Genomic DNA, 20,261 nt, shown 5'->3' on the forward strand with positions numbered 1-20,261 from the left:
AGTACTCACATTTCCACAAACTTCATTAAAAAGGTAACGGACACAGCAGAATTATCTTTCAACCTTCTGCATCAAACGGCCATGAAAGCAAGAACATCTAATGTGTATCTTCACAACAATCCTTGAAGTGATAATGGGAAGGCTCAGGCAAGCAAAAGCAAATCCCTGATAAGAAGGTGTTTTTCTCCCGATCGCGGCAGAGAAAATACATAGGTCCGCGGCTTTTCACGGATCCCATGTATTTTCTGGAGAAAAACAGAACATTTTTTGGCAGTAATAAATGTGGTTTCATTGGATAGCACAATAAAAAAATCAACGAAAAATACCCGAACCTCATTTTTTATAGACGAAAATTTTTAGGAGCTAATTGAATACCCCCCTTTATGTTTCTCATCTCTGGGAGAAGCCCGGAGAGGAGATGCATCTGACCACTTCGGGGGCACGGCCAGCTCTCACGCCTGTAGGACCCACCCACTTTGCGGCAAAATGCTTCTTCTCCATGTAGCATCCAGGGATCTTTGAAAAATAACAAACCGACATGACACAGACTTGAGACGCGCCGCAGTGTGATCAGGCCACTCTATAGAAATAAATGGGGAAGCACTAATTGACTGAGAGTGTGGGATCAAATAGTTTAATCAAAATAAGGTACTCATTATGTAATCTGTGCACATGCATGGATATCCTTAAAGCCTGGACTGTTTGGATGCCATGAGGACACAGGGGTCCATGTACTAAACCTTGGAGAGAAATAAAGTAGACGGAGGTAAAGGACCAAACATGACAGCAGCTGATTGGTTGGTACTTTATCCCCCTAGTACATATCCCCATAGATGTGTTGTACAGTGTAAGTCCTATATAGTATAATATATAGTACATAGGGCCTGATTCAGAGCTGGACGCTATTAGCGGACGCTCGTTCTAAAAAAGGGGCCGGATATTTAAATTGAGTTCGCTCTTTGCGGTGTGTTGACGCCTCTATGTCTGAGCGAGCGTACGAAAAATGCGCTCGCGATTTTGTAAAGATGCCCCTTTGCCGTTCGCATCACACGTCATCTCCGGTATTTATTAGTTATTACTATATTCCCGTCAGTGGCAGTCCTACAGGAGCAGAGTGCGACGCAGCGGAAGCCCGACAGCGCTGGAAATCCCGATCGTGGATAGGTAAGTATCCACTAACCTAACCCTCCTTAGGGGTGCCTAACCCTAACTTCCCCCCCAAGTGCCTAACCCTAATCCCCCCTCTAAGTGCCTAAACCTAACCACCCCCTTCCCCGCTGCCTAAACCTAAGTCCCCCGGGGGGGTGCCTAACCCTAAGTCCCCCCCGGGGGTGCCTAACCCTAAGTCCCCCCCGGGGGTGCCTAACCCTAACCCTCCCTCCCCCTAGCCTAACCCTAACCCTCCCGAGGGGGGTGCCTAACCCTAAGTCCCCCCCGGGAGCCCTAAACCTAACCCTCCCGCCCCCCGCGGCTGTCTGCTTGCGGCGCCCGGCATCACTACGATTGTGATGCCGGGCACCGGTCTCCCGGCGTCCCGGCAGTCGGCTTCCCGATTGCTTCCCCCACCCACAAACGGTACATTTTGTCAATCAAATTAGCAGCCCCTCGCTGTTTTACGAGCGCACGATTTCCAACCGCAATGACTGGTTTGCGCATGCGCATTACGACCCATACACATGCGCAGTTGTGCGAACATCGCTCACAGCGAACGAGCGGCCGTTACGAGCGGCTCTGAATCAGGCCCATAAACCTCAGAGTTTGGGATGGGAACCACTGATGTACAGTAAACCAAGTTTACACTACATTTCCTCTACTTCTGCATATTTACATTCTTTTTTTTCCACGCGTCTTAATAAGATATTATTTATTATTTATTAAGGTAGAACATTTGGATTAAAACTTAGGGGTCTATTCAGCAACAGTGACGATGTTGCCCAGATTATTATCGGGCAACGTCGTCACGAGATTTGATAAATTATGATAAAATATGATAGCTATTCAGCAACATTTTCAGCAGGGACAGCGGTTGCGGTAACACACTGTTCCTGCGATGTCATAGAAGGGATTGTTTTCGGGATTCCGAAAAAAAATACCTTCTGTTTGTTCCTCTGCGCATGCTCAGTCATGCGCTCGGGAACAGTCTCCGTCCTGGCTTCCCAGTGACCGCAGAGGGGTAAGTACAGCTTCAGCCTCCCGAAACTGATTGATATGTGTATACAGGCTATATACTAGCCTGTATACATGTATAGTTATGTGCTTTTATATTTAACATTTATATATAATGCTGAATAGACCCCTTAACCTTATAATAGATTTCAGTAAAGCTATCATGATGGCAGTTATAGTGCACTAGCCTCGGGTGTTCTGTACAGACAGCACTTTTCGCTAACTGCTCGCATCTGTAAAATTTGCCATTAAGTTTAGATTGTTACTAATTACGCACACATCCTCTGTGGTCATAGAAAGTGCAAATGATAAGAAAGCAATGATTTTTAATTTATGCTGTTAAAAATGATGACATAGATCTGTCTATTTAATTACTACACCAATTAAAGAGATAAGCAGAAGAAATGCTGGGAAGGATCCCACTAGTATCACTGATGATAGAGAGAATGCCATGTACATACATACAAGTCACAGGCTCAACACTCGTGTTCCCACTCTGTTATAAATAAGGAAGAGGCGTCTGATTGGTCATGAGTAAGCAGGTCTCCCTGGTACTTACTGTTCATTGGCTCTCTGGGCTGTGACGTAGCCCAGTCCTCCTCACCTATTGGTGGAGACGCGTGTGAGACCGCACTTGGGTGACAGCTCTGTGGGCGCTGCCCGAGGTGCTGAGTAGTGTCAGAGCCGCTGCAACAGGCGCCGTGTGTCCGGTCAAGGAGGGGGAAAGGGTCCCGCCGCCATGGCAGCGCTGGAGTGGTACGCACACAAGGCCCTGGGGGACGGCGTCTTCTGGATACAGGAGCGCTTCTACGAGTCGGGGAACAGGGCGAACATCTGGCTGGTGCGCGGCTCCCACCAGGACCTGGTGATAGACACGGGGCTCGGGCTGCGCAGCCTACCGGACTATCTCTGCGCCTCCGGACTACTCCCTGACGGCAAGGACGGGGGATCCGGCCGCCGGCCGCTCATGGCTGTGGCCACACACGTACACTTTGACCACGCCGGTGGCCTGCACCAGTTCCAGCAGGTGGCGGTGCACCGGGAGGAGGCGGAGGCGCTGCTCCGGGGGGATAACTTCGAGACGGTGACCTGGCTGTCTGACAGCGAGGTGGTGAAGACGCCGAGCCCCGGCTGGAGTGCAAGTCAGTTCAAGGTGCAGGCGGTGCAGCCCACACACATCTTGGAAGATGGTAATAATAATAATAATAATAATAATAATAATAATAATCGGTACTTGTGTACTTTATGGACTCTTTGCAGAGAGAACCCAGTGAATGTTTTAAATGGCACTTGTGTACTTTACATACACAAGTACCGAAAGTTGGCCCCACCTAAAGAAGAAAGTTGGCACCTCGCGGGTTCACTGTGCTCGCCACGCTTCAGGCTCGAAGGTTATATTCCCCCTCTATACCCACTTGTATGGTAGGGAATGACACTGGAAACTGGATGATAACGTCAGGGTCCTCTCCATGAAGGGGATTTAGACATTACCATGATGGATAATAAATAATAATGAGTGTAGGAAACTTGGGTTCTCTCTGCAATTAGTCTGTAACGCACACAAGTACCTAATAATCATATACAGGCACTATCTATATACTGGCACAACACTATATACATACTTGTCCACTCTCCATGATTGTCAAGGAGACTCCCTGAAATAGCAGCAATCTCCCTGACTCCATGAAGAGTCTAGCAATCTCCCTGATTGCACCTTACCCCCATTATGTAGCTTTTAAAAAACAATAACAGATATATATACATTCGAATGTGATCTTTAGTATATTTTCCCTGCATTGGGTATAAGGCACAATGATCTCTATGGCTACATGTATTTTCTGTAAAGTATCAGTTTGTTTTCATCAACAAGTAGATCTTACTAACAGCTCTGGGGCTCATTTACATTTGGATGTAAGTCAATTTTATGACACGCCTCTCAGATGTAGCAATACACACCCACTTTACAGCGCGTTCATCGTGTTACTTTCACAATCTTCCTGAAATGTTTTTTCAAAAGTAGGCAAGTATCTATCCTTCCTTCCTTCCTTCCTTCCTTCCTTCCTTCCTTCCTTCCTTCCTTCCTTCCATCCATCCATCCATCCATCCATCCATCCAATCATGTGGGGTATATTTACTAAGCCTTGGATGGAGATAAATTGGACGGAGATAAAGTATCAACCAACCAGCTCCTAACTGTCATTTTTCAAACACAATAGTGACATGGCAGTTAGGAGCTGATTGGCTGGACTTTATCTCCATTCACTTTATCTCCATCCAAGGCTTAGTAAATAGACCCAGTTACTATAACTATATACAGTGACTATAATTATACAGTCACTATATCTATTACTTAAACTATACAGGGACTGTCTATATCCATATACAGACATTAACTTTACATAACATACAGGCACTATCTATATGCAGGCATTTCCTACAGTATGTCTATATATGGGCATTACCTTTAATTATATACAGGCACTATCTATATCTACATACTCATTGTCCATATCTACAACAACATGATCATTATCTATACAATAATATCTACACAGGCACTATGTATATCTGTACCGGCATTATCTATACCTACAGCGGCGCTATCTATACCTACAGCGGTGCTATCTATACCTACAGCGGTGCTATCTATATCTACACCGGTGCTGTCTATATCTACATCGGCATTATCTATATCTACACCGGCGCTATCTATATCTACACCGGAACTGTCTATATCTACACCGGAACTGTCTATATCTACACCGGCACTATCTATAGCTACACCACCAGTACTATCTATATCTACACCGGCAGTATCTATAACAACACTGTTTGTATCTACACTGGCACATCTACATCTACACAGGAATCATCTTTCTCAGCCAGCTGGATTTGGCATATTTGACCTTCATTAAATTGACCTTTTCGTGCTTAAATGTAATTAAACAATAGGAGTTAGTAAGATGTTTTCTTAAATTTAAAACACATGAGGTTATTACACAAGGTTGAAGTTAGCTTCTTATTTAGCCAGCTTCTTATTCACAACATGTTGTTATATTAAAACAATTAAATCAAGTTAGATCACTAAGTTAACAATGGACAAACAAAAACTTGTGTCCCTTACACAAATTTTGTATTTTGTCTCACTTAAAATTTTGGACATGAAATAGGGTGGGGCCTTTGCGTGTCAAATCAACACACTGTTTGTTAAAATTTCACCTCACCAGCTCCAAATTCAAATTGAAATTTTTGAAGACAAATTAAAAGTGTTCTTCTTTCATCCAACTATGACCCGATTATCCTCCCACTTCAGTTTTTTGACAAACATTTAACATTAGTATATATTTTTTTTCCAGAATGTTTTTGAACTTTTTTGTCGATTCACTTTTTAAGGTAATCATAATCAAAAATGTCAGTTTGAATTTGGAATTTTTTTTTCTCACAAAGCCTATTGTGAGGGAAAAAAAACACAGTAAAATGACACTACTCCCACCCCTCTAGCTTAATTAGGAGAGCTGCTATGGCGATTTGAAAATATGCTGGTTGTGCGTTTTGACAGATTTTTGAAAACTTTACATAGCCATATTTTTGAAATGGCATGAAATATTTAAATAAAATTTTGTATTTTTTTTAGACTACATATATACTCTCCATATACCAAATTTCAACAAAATCTATGCTGGTGAGTTAAACTAAGTGTGTTGATTTGACACGGAATGATCCGGTGATAAAGTAGACACAGATACTCATTTTATTGATTTAAATAATTAGCTGTAGTTGTGCAAGGGTTAAATAGCCTCGTTTCAACAAATTTGAAACTTGGAACCCACAGAAAGTGATCACTTCCATTTGTCCTTTCAATTTGCCTTGCCCAACAAGGTTTTGGAATTGAAATAGAGCGGTAAAGCGGGCACAGGTATTTGGAATAAGTAAGTGTATAAGTAGTAGGTTTGAATAAATAGGTATGCAATCTGTATGCAATAACTAAACTGACCCATAATAGCCTACTCTCCCGCATCCTGCAGGAGACTCCCAGTTCACTGTGAAGTCTCCCGCTGCTCCAGATTGTAAATCAAAACCTCCGGATTCCCGTGCTCCATGGTGAAGCCGGACTGCGCATGCGCAAGTCCAGGTGTGAGGGGATGGGGCCTGGACAAGAGGACATCACCCTGATGTCACGACACGTGATGTTGGGATACTTAATAGGCCGACCACAGCAAGGGATGTGGGTATGGGTGGCCACCTCGTCTGCCCAGCAGAGCCAGGTCCGAAATCTGAGAGATCGAGGTGAAGTAAATCAGATGTCCTGGCTCCCTGACTGACTGAGTGACTCATCAACACCCAGCCCAACCCCCTGTACCTAGAAACATGAAAATCGGGGAATATATTTCTTCCATGACGTAGGTTCCCACTAAGCAGGGATTTTTCAAAATTAGATTCCTAAGGGGGTGAAAACGGCTAAAATGCCCGTCTGGCCTGACTGTCGCATAGTGGCTGCAGCACAGTTAATATTCAAACACCAACTGTCATCCCAAGTGCTGCCAAACATCTCTGGCAGTTGGTGTGGCTCCTCCCCTATTTGAATAGTGAGGGAAGGAAATATGTTACTACAGAGGTGAAAATGTGTTACTATACAGGTGAGGGAGGGGAATGTCAAACGTGTTACTATGGGGTGAAGGAAGGGAATGTGTTACAACACGGGCAAGGGAGTGGAATGTGTTACAACAGCTGGGGTAATGTGTTACTACTGAAGTGAGGGAGGGTAATATGTTACTTCAGAGGTGAGGGAGGGGAATAAGTTGCTACAGGCGTGAGTGAAGCTAATGTATTAACTACAGGTGTGAGGGAGGGATTGTATTTCTACACAGGTGAGATAGAGGAATGGCGAATGTGTTAAAACATGGGCGAGGGAGGGAACGGTGTTACTACAGAGGTGAGTGAGTAGAATGTGTTAGTACACAGGTGAGGGAGGGTAATGTCTTGCTATAGCAGTGATACATTACTATAGAGGTGAAGGATTAATGTTATTGGAGTGGTGAGATGGAAATGCAAACAGTAAATATCTAAGGTCCACCCGGGTGAAACCAGGTGCATCAGCTTGAAGGCCATAAAGACCTGACCCTGGACTACTGGTTAATTAATAATTCGGAGGTTTGCTGACTGGGCCTGTAAAGAAACCTGGGATGATATGCGTATAGATGGAAGTTCTAGGGTGATATGCGTATAGATGGAAGTTTTAGGGTTAGTTGTTAGGGGTGGATGTTATACTGAGGCAAAAGAGGTTATTATCCATATCAGCTATAAATATAGGTAGTAGGTTGTTAGGAATACAAGGTGATGGGTACCTGAGATTATGGTAGCAGTAATATAGCTATGCAGGATATAGTTGTATATTAGGGATAACAGTGATGGAAGTGGCAGTAGAGTATTAAAGTAGGTAGCAGTGGAGTATTAGTGGGGTTTGAGGGAGCAGCTGGGATGGAAGCAGGAATTATATGGATCAGTGACTAGTAGAGGAGTATTAGGGACTAGGACTGGGGTATCATAGAGTATCAGTAAAATACTAGTGGATAGCAGTGATGGAGATAACAGTGGGATATCATGAGGTAGTAATTGTAGAGGAAATGGGATATCAGGAGACAGCAGTGTTAGAAGTTACAGTGTTGAGGGTAGCAGTGGGATAGCTGGAGGTAGCATTGTTGGGAGCAGTAGAGTGGTGTCAGGATCTGGCAGTGAGCAGTGGGGAGCCAGGCAGTGACAGTATTGGGTGTGGTGGGATATCAGGGGATGACTGTGTTAGAGATGGCACTGCTAGAGGGGTAGCAGTGGGTAATGAGGGTGGCAGTGCTGAGGGGTAACAGTGCTTGGTGATGTAGTGGGGGTGACAGTGATAGAGGTAGCAGTGGGTAGTGAAAGGGGTGACTCTGGTACAGGTGACATTTGGGGCGTAGCTGTGCTGAGAGCAGTAAGGGGTTAGTGATAGGGTAAAAGTGGTAGAGGCGGCAGTGCTGTGGGGCAGCAGTGGTTAGTGAGAGGGTAGCAGTGCTGCAGGGGTAGCCCATGGGTGAAGCTAGCCACGCACTTTAGGCAAAGCATGGCACTCCCCCTCTACATCACTTTGTGCGACGCTTACCACTACCGACTATAACCTCTATGTAACGAGTTTTCAAAAGTGCAGAGTAGCCAGGACTGGTACCAGAAAATCAAGGGGAACGAGAGGGTGCAGTCCCGCTGCTGATGTAGTAACCTGCCCCAAAGTTAAAAAAAGATGCCGGTTTTCAACTACAATATGTGAAATACAAGTGTGTGGCTCATCCTAATCCAGCTAAAAAGAGGCTCAAGGCTGCTCAAAGCAGGCTAGTGCATCTCTAGAGAACAATGGATCCACCCGAAGACCCCCGCCCACTAAATAGCAAACAGACCTACGCTCAAAATAGAATTTAAATTAATACAACTCAAACCCCACATTTCTAAAAATACTGTTTTTATATAATGACACCACATGACTTGTCATGAACTCTTTAATTAAAATAGAAAATCTGATATATATCCTTCTTTTGCTCAACCCTGAACTAATCAGCCTTGGAAATAATTTGGAAGCCGAAGTGCATTTGTAATCCATTGTTAATCTCTTCTAATCCACAGGAAAAAATAACAATATTCCCCAAATAATCTCCCAATAAAATCAGGATAATAAGCATGGTAGAGGCTGTAGAAAAGTCGTTAGATTTATGTAATTTTAAGAAGCTAAAATCACTCTTTTCTGTAACAAAACAACATGTTTATTGGTATGATTAAATATAATTAACAAAAGTAGACCACGCAATTTGCAAGTTACATGTAAGTGACCACTTTCTGTGGGTTCCAAGTGTCAAATTTGTTGACCAGGACTGTTATAAACCTTGCACAACTACAGCAAATTCGGTAAATCAAAAAATGTAATACTTGTACCCGCTCTACTGCCCTATTTCATGCCCAAAACCTGTTAGGCCAGGCAAATTACAATTGAAATTTGTGTAACGGGCACTAATTTATATTTCTACAGATGTGTCCCCATACATCTAGCCGCAATACGTCATGTGGGGCGAGACCCCTGGCACGAGTGAACTGCCAGGCCCTGTACCGCTATGCTAGTGCCGGGGCGTCTTTTTGCCTCTTAGTTGCAATGCGGAATCATTTAATATTGTGACACTTGTATATCTGTTTTCAACTGAGACTCTATACGATACACAGCGGTACTTGGCATGAAAAGAAAGACACGGCCGCTGCATCATTGCATATCGTATACAAAGTCTGGCTCATTCGCACACAGATGTGTGTTGCACGTGAAATAAATCAGCACAGTCTCGTGGTGCGCCCTAGTCACATCAGATTGCGGCTAAGATGCATTTTCGGATGAAAAAGATACGAATGAGACGCCCGGCGCTAGCAAAGTTACACGGGACCTGGCGTGCTGAGAGAGGAAATTTAGTGTATGAGGACACATCTGTACAATGTTAATTTAGTGATCTAACTTGATTTGTTTTACTATAACTTGTTCTGAGTAAGAACTCTGTCTCCTGAAGAAGCCGCCGATTTTTCTAAGGCGGAGAAACGCGTAGAGAGAAGGACGGGACGTGAGACCGCAAGCCGGGCAAGTGAGTCACTGACCACTCTACACTGACCACTTTACACGGAGGAAGAACAATAACGCTGCACACCGACGGGTGATTGCACCGGAGCCGATCCCTCTCCTCCGTGGATTACTGTGAGGCCACTGCATGTGAAAGGTAAGTGGGGAGTACGGTATGACTTATGGTCACAACTGGATCGTGAGTGACAGATCCTATAAAGCATGCATGCTTGAATGTGCACTATTCTAAAAAAAATTTTTACATTTTTATTCTCTGATATATTGAACAGAGCTGTCTGCAGCTGTGCGGTCTACACGTATTAGGAGTGGCTTCAAATGTTAGAAACAGCCAATGCTCCTAGATGAACAATCTATAAGCCCAGCTCCTAAGGGCTCAATCTATATTCTAACTTTTTTTCAGAATATCACTGGACATCAACAGTCCCCCTAAAAATCCGTTGTGCCCCATAGGCTGGAATACCTTTATTATGGTGTACTAATTAACATTCTCCTACAGTCTCAGATGTGTGAGAGACATTAATATATATATGTCTACACGGACCATCTAAGAGCTATGTAAACATCAACACCTTTAATGTTATTTGTGATTGTTTATATGCAAGCCACTGTACACTGCCATTGTTGCTACATATTTACAATTTATCTTGCAGGTTTATTATTCTCTGCTTGGTGCAGATTGTATGCAATTACAACAAGTATTGCTTTTATTTTCCTATTCATTTTTTATTGTCTTAGTTGAAGCAATTCTCTAATTTATTTATATATATATTTTTATTCTTTATTTTTTATTTTTATTTTCATTATCCCATTATTATGTCATTTTAGCATTTCCTATCCTATATGTATTTTTATTAATTTTTTGAGTGTCTAATTTACTATTTACTGTGGTCTTCTTATTAAATATTAGTATCTTTAGCGCCTGTCTATCTGTGCTTTCGATTTCTTGGTAATTGTTGGGAGGGTCCAGATTCCTCCACCTCTATGACGGCTGCTTTATACTAATTAATCCCCTGGTCCTCTACACACTCCCTACATTTATCCTGGTCCACTGAGGTGGTTATAGTCCAGCGCCTATTTTTTGTCTGTGTGTGTGTTCTGAGTAAGAAGCTAGAGCATGAATAGGAAGTGAATTAGAAGCTGGAGCATGGATAAGGCTAGAGCATGGATATGTAGTGAATAAGAAGCTGGAGCATGGATAATACACTGGTGCATGAATAAGTAGTGATTAATAAGCTGCAGCATGAATAAGCAGTGAATAAGAAGCTGGAGCTTGAATAAGTAGTGAATAAGAAGCTGGAGCTTGAATAAGTAGTGAATAAGAAGCTGGAGCATGAATAAGTAGTGAATAAGAAGCTGGAGCATGAATAAGTAGTGAATATGAAGCTGGAGCATGTATAAGTAGTGAATAAGAAGCTGGAGCATGAATAAGTAGTGAATAAGAAGCTGGAGCATGTATAAGTAGTGAATAAGAAGCTGGAGCATGAATAAGTAATGAATAGGAAGCTGGAGCATGAATAAGTACTGAATAAGAAGCTGGAGCATGAATAAGATGCTGGAGCATGAATAAGTAGTGAATAAGAGGCTGGAGCATGAATAGTGAATAAGAAGATGGAGCATGGATAATAAGCATGAGCATGTATAAGTAGTGAATAAGAAGCTGGAGCATGAATAAGTAGTGAATAGGAAGCTGGAGCATGCATAAGTAGTGAATAGGAAGCTGGAGCATGAATAAGATGCTGGAGCATGAATAAGTAGTGAATAAGAAGCTGGAGCATGAATAGTGAATAAGAAGATGGAGCATGGATAATAAGCATGAGCATGTATAAGTAGTGAATAAGAAGCTGGAGCATGAATAAGTAGTGAATAGGAAGCTGGAGCATGCATAAGTAGTGAATAGGAAGCTGGAGCATGAATAAGATGCTGGAGCATGAATAAGTAGTGAATAAGAAGCTGGAGCATGAATAGAGAATAAGAAGTTGGAGCATGGATAATAAGCATGAGCATGTATAAGTAGTGAATAAGAAGCTGGAGCATGTATAAGTAGTGAATAAGAAGATTGAGCGTGAATAATTAGTGAATAGGAAGCTGGAGCATGTATAAGTAGTGAATAAGAAGCTGGAGCATGTATAAGTAGTGAATAAGAAGATTGAGCGTGAATAATTAGTGAATAAGAAGCTGGAGCATGAATAAGAAGCTGCAGCATAAATAACTAGTGAATAAGATGCTGGAGCATGAATCAGTAGTGAATAAGAAGCTGGAGCTTGAATAAGTAGTGAATAAGAAGCTGGGGCATGAATAAGAAGCTGGAGCTTGAATAAGTAGTGAATAGGAAGCTGAAGCATGAATAAGAAGCTGGAGCATGTATAAGCAGTGAATAAGAAGCTGGAGCACGGATAATAAGCTGGAGCATGAATAAGTAGTGAATAAGAAGCTGGAGCATGAATAAGTAATGAATAAGAAGCTGGAGCATGAATAAGTGCTGAATAAGAAGCTGGAGCATGCATAAGTAGTGAATAGGAAGCTGGAGCATGAATAAGATGCTGGAGCATGAATAAGTAGTGAATAAGAAGCTGGAGCATGAATAGTGAATAAGAAGATGGAGCATGGATAATAAGCATGAGCATGTATAAGTAGTGAATAAGAAGCTGGAGCATGTATAAGTAGTGAATAGGAAGCTGGAGCATGAATAAGTAGTGAATAAGAAGCTGGAGCATGAATAGTGAATAAGAAGATGGAGCATGGATAATAAGCATGAGCATGTATAAGTAGTGAATAAGAAGCTGGAGCATGTATAAGTAGTGAATAAGAAGATTGAGCGTGAATAATTAGTGAATAAGAAGCTGGAGCATGAATAAGAAGCTGCAGCATAAATAACTAGTGAATAAGAAGCTGGAGCATGTATAAGTAGTGAATAATAAGCTGGAGCATGAATAAGTAGTGAATAAGAAGCTGGAGCTTGAATAAGTAGTGAATAAGAAGCTGGAGCATGAATAAGTAGTGAATAAGAAGCTGGAGCATGAATAAGTAGTGAATAAGAAGCTGGAGCATGAATAAGTAGTGAATAGGAAGCTGGAGCATGAATAAGTAGTGAATAAGAAGCTGGAGCATGTATAAGTAGTGAATAAGATGCTGGAGCATGTATAAGTAGTGAATAAGAAGCTGGAGCATGTATAAGTAGTGAATAAGATGCTGGAGCATGAATAAGTAGTGAATAAGAAGCTGGAGCATGGATAATAAGCATGAGCATGTATAAGTAGTGAGTAAGAAGCTGGAGCATGTATAAGTAGTGAATAAGAAGCTGGAGCATGTATAAGTAGTGAATAAGAAGCTGGAGCATGAATAAGTAGTGAATAGGAAGCTGGAGCATGCATAAGTAGTGAATAGGAAGCTGGAGCATGAATAAGATGCTGGAGCATGAATAAGTAGTGAATAAGAAGCTGGAGCATGAATAGTGAATAAGAAGATGGAGCATGGATAATAAGCATGAGCATGTATAAGTAGTGAATAAGAAGCTAGAGCATGTATAAGTAGTGAATAAGAAGCTGGAGCATGTATAAGTAGTGAATAAGAAGCTGGAGCATGAATAAGTAGTGAATAGGAAGCTGGAGCATGAATAAGTAGTGAATAGGAAGCTGGAGCATGAATAAGTAGTGAATAGGAAGCTGGAGCGTGAATAATTAGTGAATAAGAAGCTGGAGCCTGAATAAGAAGCTGCAGCATAAATAACTAGTAAATAAGATGCTGGAGCATGTATAAGTAGTGAATAAGAAGCTGGAGCATGTATAAGTAGTGAATAAGATGCTGGAGCATGAATAAGTAGTGAATAAGAAGCTGGAGCATGGATAATAAGCATGAGCATGTATAAGTAGTGAGTAAGAAGCTGGAGCATGTATAAGTAGTGAATAAGAAGCTGGAGCATGTATAAGTAGTGAATAAGAAGCTGGAGCATGAATAAGTAGTGAATAGGAAGCTGGAGCATGCATAAGTAGTGAATAAGAAGCTGGAGCTTGAATAAGTAGTGAATAAGAAGCTGGGGCATGAATAAGAAGCTGGAGCTTGAATAAGTAGTGAATAGGAAGCTGGAGCATGAATAAGAAGCTGGAGCATGTATAAGCAGTGAATAAGAAGCTGGAGCACGGATAATAAGCTGGAGCATGAATAAGTAGTGAATAAGTAGTGAATAAGAAGCTGGAGCATGCATAAGTAGTGAATAGGAAGCTGGAGCATGAATAAGATGCTGGAGCATGAATAAGTAGTGAATAAGAAGCTGGAGCATGAATAGTGAATAAGAAGATGGAGCATGGATAATAAGCATGAGCATGTATAAGTAGTGAATAAGAAGCTGGAGCATGTATAAGTAGTGAATAAGAAGCTGGAGCATGTATAAGTAGTGAATAGGAAGCTGGAGCATGAATAAGTAGTGAATAGGAAGCTGGAGCATGAATAGTGAATAGGAAGCTGGAGCATGTATAAGTAGTGAATAGGAAGCTGGAGCATGAATAAGTAGTGAATAGGAAGCTGGAGCATGAATAGTGAATAAGAAGATGGAGCATGGATAATAAGCATGAGCATGTATAAGTAGTGAATAAGAAGCTGGAGCATGTATAAGTAGTGAATAGGAAGCTGGAGCATGAATAAGATGCTGGAGCATGAATAAGTAGTGAATAAGAAGCTGGAGCATGAATAGTGAATAAGAAGAGGGAGCATGGATATTAAGCATGAGCATGTATAAGTAGTGAATAAGAAGCTGGAGCATGTATAAGTAGTGAATAAGAAGATTGAGCGTGAATAATTAGTGAATAAGAAGCTGGAGCATGAATAAGAAGCTGCAGCATAAATAACTAGTGAATAAGATGCTGGAGCATGAATCAGTAGTGAATAAGAAGCTGGAGCTTGAATCAGTAGTGAATAAGAAGCTGGAGCTTGAATAAGTAGTGAATAAGAAGCTGGGGCATGAATAAGAAGCTGGAGCTTGAATAAGTAGTGAATAAGAGGCTGGAGCATTAATAAGTAGTGAATAAGAAGCTGGGGCATGAATAAGTAGTGAATAAGAAGATGCGGCGTGAATAAGTAGTGAATAAGAAGCTGGTGCATGAATAAGTAGTGAATAAGAAGCTGGAGCTTGAATAAGTAGTGAATAAGAAGCTGGAGCATTAATAAGTAGTGAATAAGAAGCTGGGGCATGAATAAGTAGTGAATAAGAAGCTGGGGCGTGAATAAGTAGTGAATAAGAAGCTGGAGCATGAATAAGTAGTGAATAAGAAGCTGGAGCATGAGGAGCAATACATGAATAAGAAGCTAACTTCAGCCTCGTAGGTATTACTTGGTCATATGACTGCACTATCACTTACATAGAAGACCACATTGCTTTATCTCAGATAATCTAGTTATCACTGACAGTATTTAGTCTACAGATTTGATGCAACCATTTTCTTATCCTGTCACAATGTAAGTGTAACAACATGTCCATTTAATATGTCATATTTTAAAAAGCAAAAACAGTGTCTTATTTTATTTATCATATGACTTTTAAGTGCATGCTTTTTTTCCCAATTATGTAAATATTATATTTGCTCATTTATGATTTGTTGATCTAATTTCCCTTTTAAGGACATTCTCACATATATAGCATTGTTTGCTGCTTCCTGTGATTCTCCAAAGTTGTAGCATTTCCCATAAGTGATGGATTATAGTACCAGTGGCATTACAATCCAGACCTTGTCCATGTAAGGTCTCTGCGAGTATGACCCCAACAAGACACAAAGTGAACTTGTGGGAAGGGTCGCTGCATATTTCAGAGGTATTCTTACTGTTTATTGTAGAATACTTGGAGTATTAGGTTTGCCGTGAGTAGTAATGATTGGGTGAGGAGTATGTCTAAAATGTTTTACGTTTTAGATCAAGCACAACACAGTACGTGGAATATAGGCCTCTGGCTTTAGTATGACGTAGGGACAAGGTAGTCATAACTTACCTCTTACATAGCAATGCTTAGTCATAATAGTTCTGTATTTTTCTGTATTGTATTAAAGCATATTTGATATCCATTTTGTTAAATAGACTTGTCCACTTGGTCATATGTGTAATTAGTTTTTGGCTGCTTTACTTGGTGCCATTGAGTCTTACATTGGAGTTTATTGTTATTGTTATTAAAAATACTCATCTGATGTCTTATTTTGTTCTGTCACTTTCAGTACTGATCACTCTCATCAGTTCTCACCTCACTATTAGTCATTTAACCAGCCATCACTACATAGCTATAATGTTTTCTATTGTTCTATGTAAATGTCTATATTAATAGTCTTGAACACACCTAGCTTAGAGTGGAAGAAAACCATTTTAGATGCTCTGGGAGAATCTGACTGTCTTGTCTTCCCAGGAGTGTCAGGACAGCCATATTCACTTAGAACATCATTCTGATATTGTTGATTTAATGCTGACATATCTATTATTAATGAATCTTTGATAGTGGCAATATATTATGCAGCACACTTTACAGAGATCTCTGTCCTATATTGCAAACTATTATGACTAAATGATTCACTGCAAATTTATGTACCTCATACTTATGCATATTCCGGGATCAATAAGAATGACCAATAATTCGACCAGCTTCATCAAGGTGCGTTATAGTTACCTACTTTCAACAATCTCTTCCCGGGAGAAGCCCGGGTATGAGAAGCAGCAAGGGGCCGATGGGGGCGGGGCCTAACGATTTGCGTCATTAAGCCCCGCCCCCTTGTGGCAAAACTGCCGCGATTGGGTAAAATTTACATAGGGGGCGGGGCCTAATGCTGTGATTCATGCAGAATCACATCTTAAGCCCCGCCCCCTTCACGGAGACCCGCGATCGCCGCGGTTATTCTACTCATTCTGCCCACTTCACTAGGAAGTGGGCAGAATGCGGGAGAAATGCCTACCCTTCCGGGGGTGCGGGGGGTTACCCGAAAAATCGGAAGCCTCCCGCGAAAACCGGGAGGGTAGGCATGTATGAGGTGTGTGTGGGGAATAGGTGTGCAGAGAGGGGGACATATGTTCTGAGGAGCACTGTACAAAAGTGTAAACATCACATGAAGGACCTCTTTTTTCCTGCCGAGGGCCATTTTGATATATATATATAAAACATTATTTGCTAGCCCAGTGCAGGCCACGCCCCCCTCCGTGTGCTGTCACACGGGGCGGGCCCACAGTTGCCGGTGATTGCAGCAATGGATCTGTAATGGCAGCGGTGTGACTGTCTGGAGCATCCTAAGAAAGCTCCAGGCGGCACTGCTGCATAGATTTTGGCTGCAGGGTGCCTTCTAGCCAGATGAGGCTAACAGGAAAAAGCTCAGAGGGCCAGACCAAATGATTCCGCGGGCCTTATACAGCCCCCGGCCTGAGGTTCCCCATCCCTGACTTAAAGTATAAATCAGTTTAGCCTCATATAGGGCCAGATGTACTAAGCTCTGAAAAGTGATAAACTGGAGAGTGATAAATCACCAGTCACTCAGCTCCCAACTGTCGTGTTGCAGTTGGGAGCTGATTGGCTGGTGTTTTATCACTCTCCAGGTTATCACTTTTCAGAGCTTAGTACATCCTCCCCCATAGTGGTTTAATTAATTGTCAAAACATGCGGGGATATCAGGGCTGGAGAGGCACAATACTTGTTTCACCAATTGTCCAATAATCAGGAGCACATCAGCCCAGTGATGGATGTGCCTAGTTGCCTCCCAGTTGTAGTTAAATGGTGCGAAAAGCAAAGACAGAAATATAGTTTATATCGTTTTGTGAATGTTGAATATTGTGACATTGTATGGGGTAAATTTACTAAGATGGGAGTTCTATTTAAGAAGTGATGTTTCCCATAGCAACCAATCAGAATCCAGGTACAGGTTGAGTCTCCCATATCCAAAATGCTTGGGACCAGGGGTATTTTGGATATCGGAATATTCCGTATTTTTGAATAATTGCATACCATATTAAAATGTCTTAGGTATAGGGCCCAAATCTAAACACAGAATGCATTTATGATTTATATACACCTTATACACACAGCCTGAAGGTAATTTTATACAATATTTTCAATAATTTTGTGGCTCAAACAAAGTTTGTGTACATGCATGAAATTTATTTATGTGTCATATACACCTTATACACACAGCCTATAGGTAATTTTATACTTTATTTTTAATAATTTTGTGCCTTAAACAAAGTTTGTGTGCATTGAACCATCAAAAATCAAGGTTTTCACTATCTCAGTCATGCTACAAATATTCCATATTTCGGAATATTCCGTATTTCGGAATATTTGGGATACTCAACCTGTATTATCTTATAGAAGGTGCTAGATAAATGAGAAGTAGAATCTGATTGGTTGCTATGGGCAACATCACTTCTTAAATAGAACTCCCATCTTAGTAAATTTACCCCAATGTATGTGTGTCTCTTCTAGTAGGTTACTTTGTAATCAGACATAATAATTGGGCTTCAGTCTATTAAGCAGATTAACTTCAGTGAATCAACTACATTGTACATTGCCCATATGTAAGGATAGGAAACAACACAAATAGTGTAACACCGTTACATGTAGGTCATGCTGGCCACAAACATAGCGATGTGCACACGATGAGCCGATGTGTACGATTTCCCTTTAAACTCTCCCCGGCAGCTCTGCACACAATCTCCACACGATCTGCACACGATTTGGTGTCCAATCTTCATACGATCTCTCCTGCATCCAAACTTTCAGCCCTACTGCACGGCAGATCTGACGATGCGATGTGCGACCAGCGGGGACGCGCATCGCATCGGAATCGTGAGTGGGGACTCACGATTTACTCTCAATTTGGCCATATTTTACACGATCTGTCTTTCCAATGTGTCGGAATCGGCCAGATCGGGTAAAATATCGCTATGTGTGTGGCCAGCTTAATCAACAATATAGTTTATAGATAAGTGTTATGTGCTCACCAAGAGGCATACACACAGAATATCAGGCTCCCGGAAGAGTGGGTCACCCTCCTGCATTCCACCCACTTTCTCGTGAAGTGAGCAGGACTCGGGGCATGATCACGCTATTCTCATGGCCCCCATCTCCTCTGTGCGATCACTGAGCAATGATGGTGTGATTTGCCCCACGCCCAGCACTGGTCACCTGTATCTCTCCTCCAGGAACCCCAAGACATGATATATATACAGTTGGAAAGTACAGTATGCCTAGAGAAGAATGATTCATATACTGTAATTTGTGTCATATGCATACAATAGCAAATAAAAGAGAGATAACATAGTGCTCTCTGTTTATTTTTTACTTTTCTTTGTTACTTTTTAGAAATTAAAAATGAAGGTAAAATACAATTACTCTGAAGGGGTTAAGAATTTCTAAGCTATTCAAACAAGTTTTTTTGACACAGATAAGATCTAACATGGTGTTGTCATTTAAAAACATAAAACCAGTAGTCAAATCACTGCTTAAAGTCTAGCTATAATCCAGAATTGTGGGAATCCACATAAAGCACATTACATGTTTCAAACAAAATGCAATAGAGTGCTTTATGAGGATTCACAAAATCTCTGGAGAAATAGGACATTTGTAGGAGCTTGCATTTTGACTTTTACGTTGTGATTTAAGACCAGAATCATGAAATGCATGAACACTATTGCCCTAATGTAATAGCCTGTGAGTTGTGAACAATGGCAAGATTCTGATGATGTAGCCTTGAAATTTAAAGCAGCAATACTTTTTAAAGGCAAAACGAATCTGGTTTTGCTTCTTAAAAAAAATGCTGCTTTAAATCTCAAGGTTGCATTGCCGAAATCTCACTGCTGCTTTCAACAGGCTGTTATCAATAGAACCACCTCCCCCTCCCAACCCCAAATATCGGGACAAGGGAGAGCCACGCCAATAAATGCTGTTAATGCTGCGGAGTGCCACTCAGTGCAATACCAGGCTGGACACCACCAGTCAAAGTAGCTCCGCACCCCCAGTCTTCTGCCTCTGAGTGCAGAACCCCAAACCTCTTCTTCATCAGAGGCTTTGTGGCTCACCACCCAACACTGGCTGTGTAGGGGCGTGTGAGTGGGAGGACAAATCAGAAGCGCCAGTCACAGGGAACGCAGCTTCTGATTGGTCCTCCAATTCACACCACCAATTACAATTGTTCTGCCACTCAGGTACAGTTTTAGGGGAATCACTAAATCCTACAGCAAAGGCTATATACCTCATTGACAAAATACTAACTTATCTATGAATAGATGGCTTACACATTGAGCATCAAGGTATTTCTCACATATTTGACTGATATCTTGTTAATGAATCTTAGCTCCAATGTACCCAAGATGAACATAATTATATTACTGAACTTCGTCACATTCTGGATTGTTTTAGCAATTTTTATTCCAAAAGTGCTTATTTCAAAAGGTCCTTTTTTATATCATATATAGTTTATTACAGTTTAGTTTATTGTGTGCCTACAGATGA

General features: G+C 41.5%; 1 protein-coding gene across 1 annotated transcript in view; it reads left to right on the forward strand.

Moving 5' to 3' along the window:
- The first annotated feature begins 2,812 nt into the window (after positions 1–2,812).
- The window catches only part of MBLAC2 (metallo-beta-lactamase domain containing 2), a 41,234-nt gene continuing 23,785 nt past the window's right edge, over positions 2,813–20,261 (forward strand). Inside the window, exon 1 of the mRNA XM_088444643.1 lies at positions 2,813–3,356. Coding sequence (XP_088300769.1) covers positions 2,906–3,356 — 451 coding nt within the window. The 5' untranslated portion in view covers positions 2,813–2,905. The remainder of the gene's footprint in view (positions 3,357–20,261) is intronic.

Source organism: Taudactylus pleione, unplaced genomic scaffold (assembly GCF_031769625.1).
Source record: "Taudactylus pleione unplaced genomic scaffold, aTauple2 ptg000370l, whole genome shotgun sequence".
In the NCBI taxonomy this organism is placed as follows: Eukaryota; Metazoa; Chordata; class Amphibia; order Anura; family Myobatrachidae; genus Taudactylus; species Taudactylus pleione.